This window comes from Pteropus alecto, unplaced genomic scaffold (assembly GCF_000325575.1).
Source record: "Pteropus alecto unplaced genomic scaffold, ASM32557v1 scaffold258, whole genome shotgun sequence".
NCBI lineage: Eukaryota > Metazoa > Chordata > Mammalia > Chiroptera > Pteropodidae > Pteropus > Pteropus alecto.
In genome coordinates, this window is record NW_006441076.1 from 204,822 (window position 1) to 216,601 (window position 11,780).

General features: G+C 34.2%; 1 protein-coding gene across 1 annotated transcript in view; it reads right to left on the bottom strand.

The window, feature by feature from the left end:
• CFAP47 (cilia and flagella associated protein 47) overlaps positions 1-11,780 on the bottom strand; it is a 363,081-nt gene that overhangs the window by 136,865 nt on the left and 214,436 nt on the right. Inside the window, 4 exon segments of the mRNA XM_015594565.2 lie at positions 3,193-3,419; positions 4,110-4,221; positions 10,380-10,525; positions 11,394-11,440. Coding sequence (XP_015450051.1) covers positions 3,193-3,419; positions 4,110-4,221; positions 10,380-10,525; positions 11,394-11,440 — 532 coding nt within the window.

Below are 11,780 nucleotides of genomic sequence, written 5' to 3' on the forward strand. Positions count from 1 at the left end.
GGGTGTGTTTGATTTGTTTTCCAGCTTTAAAACACAGTGTCTCTACTCTAATTTGGGTTATAATCTCTGTCCAGACAGTAAGGATAACTTAGGTCTTTTTATGCCTCATGCTTTCCATTTTTTGTATTGTAATTGTAATCCTATCTTCTTTACATTTCTCCATGGGGGTCATCAAAATAATTCTAAAAGTACATATAAAAGCATTTTGGAAAAAAAAAAAAGATGTAAAATATTGTATAAGGAGAGAGTATTTTAAAAATTCATCTTGTTTATTGTTTTGCTGCAGAAAGTACTAGCATTATTGTATTTCAAGAGTACACTTGGACTTGAAAAGAAACCTTTATGACTCGATGTATATAAGCACAATAAGATGTGTCCATAAGTTCTGATTTGGTATAGCTTGTTTTCTTAAACTGACACGCTGAACCTTTCTCTATTGCACTTAGAGAGTTTTTGCTGAGACAAAAAAAAAAGCATGATATTCACAGAATTCAAAGAAAATAGTACTCTTCAGGTGAAAATACTTTCAGTTTTTAAATTTAAAGACTACTTAAAACGTTTCAAATTTAATTTTTAAAAAGCCAAAGTTTATTCATAAATAACAATTATTATTATTTTGATTTCCACCAACAAATTCAGAGAAGTACACACATATAGATACCTATCCTGCAAATGTAGGAGGGATACAGGATGAATAAACATTACAAGATGACTTAGTGAAAAATCAGGTATGAGGTGGTCTGGATAGACAGCCTATACAATGAAGACTTGATATTTAAAGTGTCATTTGTTTGTTCAGGACCATGTTCAATTCAATTAAACAATGACAGGATCTCTCTTGGATGAGACATTAAATGGTAAACAACACATAACAAAAGTTTTTAGATTTCTAGGAATTTACATCCTAGAGAAACAGGTACATATAAAAATAAATCCTATACAAAACATAATTTGATAAATGCAATAATAAAAACAGAAAGTGTGCTGGGATCCGGAAAGAAAGCTAAAAGAAGAGGGAGAAAGATAGAAACCATATAGGTCCATAAATAGAAAGAAGATCTATGGACAAAGTCCATCTCGGGCAAGCATTTTTCATTTAAATAAAAATGTTTTGACAAGAGGAAAGAATGAATAAAACCAATTTAAAAAGAAAAAGAAAATAAGGCGGTGGTGGGAAGGGGGGACGAGACACCCTCTATGATAGGCTTAAAGTTTGAAAAAGCCACATACTGAACCTTTATATTGCAATAATGTACTGAAAGTTGTGCATAAACCTTTCCAAAGTCACTGTTCTGCAGTAGAAGTAGCATTTTGGTATGAGCTAAAGAGAGCCATCGGCTTCTTAGATGCACAGTGTGAATGGGTCAGTACAAAGGATGTCACGGCCTCAGGCCTTCATATTTTTGAGCTAATTAAAACTTAAAAATCCAGATCATCCATAACATATCACTGATTGCTAAAAATCTGTGCTTAGATTGTACTGATTTTAGCACTCTGACAAAAAAAAAAAAAATCACTAAACTGCCAAGCATTTTGTTGTAATATATGTAAATGAAGGTAAATCTTAAATAACGAGGGTGGAAACATTTATCATTCATTACGTCATTGAAAAAAGATTTTGTGACTACCTTTGGCACAGCATCCACTTTTTAGAGCACTGGCAATATGAAAGTTAACTAAGCAAATATCTTCTCATGAATTCCCTTGCTGGAGACAGACATGAGTAAAGATAGAAATATATTACTCTCAGCTGATCGATAATATCAAAAAAGAAAATTGAAGAAAATTTAGGATTTGGAGAGTGTCTGGTGGAGGTAAGCGATGCTTTTAAAAAATATAACTTGGTAAAGCAGAATCTCATTGATAGTATCCCAGCAGATCTGAAGTAATTGAGAGAGGCAGTCTCTAATATCTAGGGGAAAGAACAAGGGAAGTGCACAGGCCATGGGGAGCATTTGAAGACCAGCAAGAAGGCCTGTGCTGAGGGAGTGACATGAGTGAACGGGCTCCAGTGGAAATGCTGAGGTCAGGGAAGGAGGTGGTACTAACGAGGAGGGACATGAAGACATAAGCTGGCAAGGCAGTGGAGAAGCAACGTGAAGAGGTCTACATTTTAAAGTAATCGCTTTGGCAGCTCTGTGGAGAATAGACTATCCTTATCTCAATCATAAAATAGAGTTCAAGCTGTAGTAGTAGTCTATACTAATAGTAATAGTAATAATAAAAACGACAATACCAATATATAGAGTATACTTATTATATACCATGTAATATGCTAAGCATGTTACATAATTATCTCATTTATTCTCTATAAGTTACAAATAACTCCAGATTAAAAATACAAAAATTGAAGTTTGACGATTTTTAAGTAACTAGCCCACAGTCACACAGGTAGACAGTGTTAGAGTCTGGATTCTCAGTCTGGTCATCTGACACCAGGGATGATCGTCCCTAGGCAACTTTTAGAACATGTCCCCATCTACCCCTTTCCAGAGATTTGTGTTTAATTGTTCTGAAGTGGGGCCTGGGCATGTTATTATTTTAAGTTCTCTAGGGCATTCTAATGTGCAGCCAGAATTGAAGACAGCTGTGAAGTAAGCAACTATAGTATAATGCCTAAAATTAGCAGCATACTTAGTTACTACTAATTTAGTTTTACTACTAAAATTAGTAGTGATGTTTAAATTAGTAGAATACTTTCTTTCAGAATAATTATTTACTTTTTATTTTTCAATTAAAGTTGACATTTGATATTAGTATTAGGTGTATAGCATAGTGGTTAGACATCTAAATAATTTACAAAGTGATCCCTCCAATTACTCTAGTACTCAGTTGGCACTATACATAGTTATTGACTATGTATAGTCAATATTATTTATAGTCAATATTATTGGCTCTATTCCCTATGCTGTACTTTACATCCCTGTGACTATTTTGTAACTACCGATTTGTACTTTTTAATCTCCTCATTTTTCTACCCATCCTCCCAACCCTCCTCCCATATGGCAACCATTAGTTTATTTTGAGATTTATTATTTAATGAGGTCAAAAAAAAAAAAAAAAGCTACTGAGCTGGCTTTCAGGGGAAAAACCAGTATTCAACATTTTTCTATGTAGAAATGTTATGGTTAAGTAATAACTGTATATTTTTAAAGAGAGAATAATTTAAATTCATCATCTGTCCATTCCCACCTCGACCCTGGTCAGTCCCAGGAGGGCGATCGCCACGCGGATACTACTGCTCTCCAGGGTGCCTGTGATCAGCCTTCGCCGATACTCTAACTCCGACATCTGTTGCTGTGCTGCAAAAGCCAAAGCCTTTTCCTTGGCTTCATTAGTCAGTGGCAATATAAGGTCCACATCCAAGATGTGACGGGGCTTGCATTTCAAATACAGAACTGGCTCTTCTTCATTAAACACTGGAGGAAGCAAAAACATTCATGACTGCAATGATCATTTATGCCCTTGACATCGTTATTCAGGATGAACTTGGGAGGTTTGAAATACAAAACTATAGTTGTCACCTTCACTAAACACAGTAAAAATAAATAGGTAACAGAGTCCCAGTAGTCCTAATTCAGTAATTCGAGAGTAAGTCTTCAGGAATTAAAGATGTTTTCTTGGTATTCTCTAAAAAGATTTCTAGTCAAATGGTTCTCTCATAGAAACATTATCAACGTGCTCAAAAATTCAGTGACTGTTGTGCTCCTATCAGTGATTAAAAGGTAGGAGGAGTAGAAATAAATATAAAGAAAGACATCTGTCAAGGACTGGCATCTTCTTTCACCAACAACCTTATACTTTAAACAAGAATGTAGGGTAGAAGTCCAGGTTATATTACATATAGAGAATTTGAGGGTGTAATGATTTCCAAATTATTTGGGAAATGGAAAATTTGTGGAGTAAATATTTCGAATGCCAAATTTCAATATTTACCTGAAGACTGAAAAATAAAGATCTAAAAAAGAACCACCACCAACATTTTCTAAATTGTCGAAATGGTACTCTATTCCATATGGGGATGCTGGCATAATAAAGTTAGGTGACTATATGAGGAACAGTATTATCCTTCAACATTATAAATGAAATAAAACGTATGTATACTCTACCTTCTTCTGGAGAACTGCTGTAGTCGTGTGAAGTTGAAGAATTTACTGGAAGGAATCCAGAAGGCAAAGGGATCATACCTTTTCCTTCTGCAATGTATATTAATTCTCCAATCTAAAACATAACCACACAATAATATTAAATTCTCAAAGCTCAGAAAAATTTGGATAAATCTTTTCACTGTGAGAAAAATTTGCATATCATATTTGCATATTATAAAAACGTCCATGCATTGTGCATTTCTAAACAACGTAAGCCTTAAATGAGTGGAGAAAGCTGAGATTGTAACTGGTTTGAATTGTATCACAATCCTAAAACAGTATTAACTATGCTCGAGAGACTATTCCAAAGATATGTTGATCAGGCAATATATATGTAAATAATGTAAAAGTAAACTTATTACATACTAAATATACATATTCCAAAATATTGTAAATATCTTCAATAACAAGTAAAATGGCAAAAACTGAAAATCTGGAAACAAAAGAATGAACAATTTATGATTATGAGGTCAATTTATTTATAGCTTCACTATCCCTCTAATTGAGATTTGTTTATAATAAAATTAATTTCATCCTTTCATATGATAATGTTCCACAGAATTTTATTAATTACGATCCACGATTATCTTCAGTTCAGGCTTATAAAAGGAATATGGAAAACTTTGAATGTTTTAAATTGTTCAGCCTTTAAATCTGTGCACTCTTGTTCATTGATAGTACATTATGTCATTTTCATAGAGTAATTTTTCCTAAGCAGTCATATACTTTGCAAAAATAAATCCAATCTAGCAATCTGAAATGTGTTTTCTGTGTGTGTGTGTGTGTGTGTGTGTGTGTGTGTGTGTGTGTCACTACAAATACATGTAAGTGACTGATATTGATACAAAGTTTTCAATGATAATTCAAGTAGAATACAAACGTATAAGTTCAACAGAGACTGGAGAAAGTAATATATTAATGTTTACTTTTATTTTAACTTTTTTTCTCATCCTTATTTTTATCTAAAAAATAGTTGTTTTACCCAAAATAAGTATTCATAAGAAATCAGACTCTGAGTATAGAGTTATCATAATTGCATGTTTTTTTTTTTTTAATTTGTACCTGAATGAAACCTGATCTATAGTTGTCTATTCCATGTACATGAATACTAACCCATGGGAGTTGACACATAAGCAACAAACTGTTATTTGCCAGAATATTTTTCTTAAATATAAATTATAAACAGCTTCCTTGCCATTCATTAGCCAACTGAAATATCAGTAACTAAGACTCCATTCAATTCCATCTCAATCCACATATGACACAGACAATATATTATCATTTCTCAAAAGATTACTTTGTCTGACTTGTTCACTTCTGATATGTATTTTTTTATTTTTTAAAAACTTAATGTAACTGAAAACAATGCCTGTTTAGCCTGTGTCAGAAAATTATTCAGGAATGTCATCTATAGTACTAATTAGTTCCCTCCACTTTTCTTGAAATAAAATCAGACCAGGAAAGAAATACAAATGCAAGAAAGAACTCTTTTAAAGTAGAAAAACTCCTTACATTCCAATTCTGGAGGCTGCAACGAGGGCAATGAAATTATCTGACACACATAACAGACACTTGTCAATGTGAGCTATTCTAATAGTCACCTATTACATTTCTTTTCTGCTCTTAATTTCAGTTTTACCAGTGGGCATGTTTACTTGGATTCATACTATATTTTCCAGAACTATGCCACAGCCCATTGTCAATTGTAAGAAACCTTCACAAAAGATGTTTTGTGTTTCCTGTGTATCAGGTTAAATGCTATCCTCAAATATCACAATTGCATGCAATTTTACAAGAAGCCCAGCCATTAATGACCCAGAAAGAAAGAACACAAACACTGAATTGGCAGGAAAGTTTTAATCCCAGGTCTGCACTAATTAGCTGGATAACCTTCCACATGTCATGAAAGCCCTCCAGAGACAAATAACCTCAATCTTAAAAAAAGAAAAAAAATAAATAGCATTTCTAGACAGAAAAAATCACCATGTTGTTTCATAGGTCTTAAATTCTACTTATTTTCTTATCTTGGCCTACATCTTGCTAGGTTTTATAATTTGTTTGTTTTAAATGGCTGAAGAACATTATTTTGGTGGATAAATGGGCAAAAGAGAGCTAAGCTAAAATCCTAAAATGTTAAATTCCATACACTAGAGAGAGATCATTAATTATTGTGGGTGACTATTTGACTTTGCCATAATTATAATGTGAAACTGACCATTAAGAATAATCACTGTTCTTTAAAAATACTATTTTTCATAGAATGAATGAGCTAGGATTCTCAGAAAGGGTAAGGAGATGATATATGAAAAGATTTACGTGCCTGCACTAAAAAGTTCAACTTGCTTAACACAATTTTAACACAATCTTAATTGCATGCCTGAGAGATTATTCCACAGACATTTTGAGAAAGCAATAAACATTTAAATGGCATAAAATATGAATTGATTGCTTAATAAAAAAAAATAGGGTATTTTACAGGAAAACACCTCATCCAATAACAGGAAGCAGGGTCTAGACTCTAGAAGTCATTGTGGCAATGAAATTAACAATCTCTCTTCTTCTTCACCACCACAGTTGCCCAGTTTCTGTTTAAGTTTTTGCCACCAATTTGCTCTGCAAGTAAATGAAAATTTGCTTCCCTTCAAGTGTGAGCATCACTCAAACTGTCATTAAGATGGATCTTTATATCAATATTCTTTACAGTTCTCTTGTCCCCTTTTCCCTTCCCCCAAATCCAACATCATCACCTCTTCTTTCACCATCACTGCTCACATCCTTCTATCTTTACCGCTAGCAGACAAAAAGCAGAAAAAATCAGAGTGCAGTATAAAATTGTGGTGTGTGGAGTAATGTAAATAGATTCCAAGATTCTTATCCAGTCTTTAAGTCTCCAGTTTCTATCTCCAACTCTCAATCTACTTTCTGACTCCAGAAATGCTTTCTAAAACAAAGATAAAATCAGATCATGCCTATGCTCAATACCTTCCATTGGGTTCCTACTTTCAATACTACTACTACTACTACTAATGTTAAGTTATTCAACTTAAAATTGACTGCCCTCTTCTTTATCAGTCTGACCTATCCATCCAACCCATTTTGTCATTTCTGACAAACCATTCTCTGAATCAGAAATTCAAGTGTCCATGAATTTCAGGCTTGGCTGTTTTGCCTCATGTTCTTAGAATCTTCTGAGCACACTTCTTCCATGCCCAAACTCTTTTACTGGCAAATTTTTACTTAGCCTTCTTGACCAAATTCCTCTATTAGTCAATTATCCCTGCCTCTGCTATCATACAGAAATGTATTCTTCCCTCTATTCTAGAACAGTCACATTCTGTCTGCCTGTGTTATAGAAATTGGTGGACATGTTCCAGTACACCACATACACAAGGGGCAAATGAAATGTGGCTTGCTGTTAAAAACCATAAAAAATAAATCAACCTCAAAATACTCAGTACCTACAGTTATATAAATAACTTTCATTAAACTGTAGTTTGCCTAAGTGTAAAATTACACAAAGATTTTAGCATAATGATTTAATGTTTTTACTTTTATATTCAATAAATTTAATCAAAATCAGTATTATTAAAGCCTGCACACTAGTTATGATTGAAAAAAGTTACAAATTGATTATAGAATATTTAAAAATATACATAATAGAGACTTCCAGCTCAATCTCTGCATTAGCAGAAACAGAAAGATACAAAAGACTGAGAGAGAATGAAATGAGTGATAGTGCAAAAAGTCAGATGAGTGGTTCTACTTATTTATGTAAACGTAAGGGAGATGGCCAGAGTGACATACGATATATTTAAAAACTGGTATCGCATGGCCTTAGACTAAATTGCTGTAGGCCACAAATAAAAAAGAAGGCCTCTCAGGGTCCCCTACCTAGGAGTGGGCAACTTTGTCCTGTCAATTTTCTATTTGGGCAAGGCTGAAACTCTCTTTGGTACTTGAGGTCCTTGTGTAGGACAGGACCAATTTGCATAAGTTGCTCAGGGATGCTGACTTCCATCCTGGGTTCCTCAGGTCAGCAATACCTGGACTTTGGTTTTAATTCGTTCTGACCAAATTTTGTAGATAGAAAATGACAACAAAGGACTGGAAGATAAACACATCAGGGAGAGAAGGAGTCTTGTTTGGGTCAATAAAAAGGTTGATGGGTTGGTGTAACAAGGCTGGTTTAGGCCACAGTCGGTGGCCATAACTGGAACCTACTCTTAAACCAGGCCCATGTCAAGGATCCCTGCTTGATACTACTGCCTCTCTTATATGAATGATCTTAGCAACGCCACTCGGTTTCCTACTTGAGAACCCAGGACTACACAGAGAAGACGTTTACGCGGGCACCACAATGAACGCAGAGTCCCAAGGTTGTGTCAAGACATTGTTTTGTGTTTTGTAGTGTTTGTGTGCCCTGTATGGGGATCTGTAGCCCCGCCTCCCAGCAGATGTAATTTCTCAGGTGGGTCATGATTTAATCTACCCCATCCACACAGAGCAGAAATTTCTTTGGATTTTTGGCATTTGATAACATGAATTTTCAGGGCATTGTAGGTTTTGCCCTAACATAAAAATTTCTATGAACGCTGATGGAAGTTTTATGAAACTATTTCTACTTTTAAACAACTGTTTTATAACTCATTTTATTTTTTTTATTTGAAACTCCGAATGGAACAGTTGAAGTAAAACAAATGGCCTTTCCTTGATAGCAGTGTTAGTAGAAATGTTTCTTTTACACATAGAAAGCTATCAAATCGAGGCCTAATTACTTTACAGTTTTCAACAGGTAGTTCTTAATGGCAAAGCAGTTATCACACATTTAATAAGAACAGGAGCTAACTAGGTGGAGTTGGATGTTTGATTATCTACTTAAGCGTGTAATTGCATTTTTCAATATAATTAGCACTAAAATTGAATGTGTAAATTAATAGATGTGATAATAATTCAATGCAATCCTTTACACTAAAGGCATTATTTCTCGATTGATAGCAATATAATTTTATGATTATTTTTCTTAATATTTTTCTGACAAGGACAAAATATATATAATAAGTCATGTTTTAATAAATTGAGAAGCCAAGTGTAATTATATTTTTATTAATTTAGGTAAAATTTATGGAAGCAAATATTAATATTCTAATAGTCTAACTTATAGAATAAAATGAATCTCCTTACTAAGCTATTGAAAATTAATCCTAGCATTTTTCTAGGGATATATTATAAATTGATATAAAAAAAAAGATCATGAAGCATTTGATCAAACTACTGATTTCTATATCATAGTTACTATTTTTCATGAATTTTTATATAGAGCAATTCAGTTAAATACAGAACTCCTTTAAAGGAAATAAAAAACAAGATTAAGCATTACTATAAAACAGCATTTTTTTCTTCCTAAGCGGTAATTTTAAGTGTAAAATTAAACTATACTTTACATATTTCATAGCTTATATTATTTTTCATATGTAAATGATCTTATAGATACCAAGTAAATAACAATACCTTTCCAATTACCATTATTTCATTACATATGCGTTCAAAATGGTGCATAACTGATACATAATTGATACATTTGGGGCCAGCTCCTGGGGATTATAAAGTCCTTCCTCAGGTCAACACTTTGCAGTGTCTTTCCGGAAAGGGATAATGCCATCAAACTTTTCATCTAAAGACAATCTCTCTCTCTTTCTCTCTCTCTGTCTCCATCTCTCTCTTCCTCCTTCTCTCTCTCGATCTCTCTCCTTTGCTGGCTTTAAAGAAGCAAGTTGCATGGATCCCAGAGCCACTAGGATATTAATTCTGCCAAAGACTTGAGAGAAGTTGGAAGCAGCTCCTTCCTCAAATGAACCTCAGGAGAACCCAGCACTCACCACAGACCCAGCACAGACCTTAAGCGGAAGACCCATCTAGGTCATGCTTAGACCTCTGATCCATTGAAAAGTGATGTAATAAATGTATGTTTGGTAATTTGTTAGGCAACCACAGACTGACAGATAGGGCCACTGCAAGGTTAGGCATGCCTCCCATTATAAAATGTATGTAGCCATTATAAAATGTACCCAGGACTACTGTAACTGCATATTCTTGAGGCTAAGCTCTTTGTGTAGCTACTAGAGGGCTAAAATTGTTATCTACATTTTGAAAGTCTTCAGCTACCAGCCAGTACTAGTCATTCCATTAAAGTGCCAGTCTAAGATGAAAGCAAAAATACAGTTCTGTTCTCACCTGTTTGTTGCTAAGGACAATGATACAGTAGCGTGTTAGCATGTCAAAGGGAAGAAAGAAGAGCTCCAGATTTGAAGTCTTTTTCATTTCCAGGTGAAGAGTACGTGTAGTGCAAAAGAACTCTCTGATGAAGGTGGACTTAATTGCTGCCAAAACATGAAGCAGAGTTTGTTTACATATCATTTCATAAGTTCTGTTCACATAAAGCAGCTGTTTCAATTAGTGATTAAAGTTTTGAGATGAATAAAAAAAATGTTCAAGGCACTAGCACACAAATTTAGAAGATAATACATACATTCATTGATAAAGTAATGTAGGGAGGGGGCATGAAAACTAAATGTTAAATCGAGCTATAATCAGAGCTTGCATGGTCTTGCTGCCAGACCACAGGAAACTTGCAGAACAGAGGAAGATTCCTCCTGGGATTTCTAACAAACCATTTACCCATACCATGAAGGGAAAAGTCTTTAAGTCGTGCTCTACACAAAATAAACACAGTTATTTCTTCCCTATGGCTAAAACCATAGGGGACCTATGGATGGATCAATGGCTAGCATGCCTTTCATGCTACAAACCCTTATCTTTCACAATGTTTACCATACTATCAAAGGAAAATAGATACACAAAGTCTTTAAATTGTAATTCATAGAAACTAAGAATGATATATAAACTGAATTCCCCGAACACTCGGGGTCACTCTTTATCCTTCTCATTGTTTTTTCCGTCGCTCTGTCCCTCTCGACTCTCTCACTCTTTGTCTCTGAGAGGAAACCACATTGTGTCTATGGAGCGTTATCCTTTCTCTAATAAACTTTCCTTTTGTCTCTAACTCTGGCCTGTGCCTGAATTCTTTCCAAACGGTCATGAACAGAAAAGACTGAGGACCAACATTTCAGCCTCCCATTCAGCCAGCAATCCCCAGGGCTTCCCATTCTGTCTATTGTTTCATTTCACATTACGTTCTGTACATAAAAATAAGACAAGAAAACAAAAGCTTTTACTTGAGGTACTCACAGGTTTTTAAGGCTTTGGGGGCAAAAGCAGGGTCCTCGGCAGTATCACTGTCATAAGTAAATAAGAAAACGGCTCAAAAGCAATTCTCTATCTTAATTAAATCTTACAGGTTCTTAAAAATTGTGACTACTTACAGTATGCTGTGCAAAGACCACAGGTTTCTTTCATATATTATTTTTATGTTTACATTGTTTTGGATATTTTAAAAATAATAAAAATGGAAAAAGAAAACTAACAATCATCCATATTTCCACCAGTATTTATTTGTTAAAAACAATTCCTCTTTACTTTCAGATACCATAGAGAAGTAAATATTTGATAATAATAATAATAAAAACTCAAATCCTGAGACTCAAAAGTAGATGGTCTCAACTTAGGACTATATAA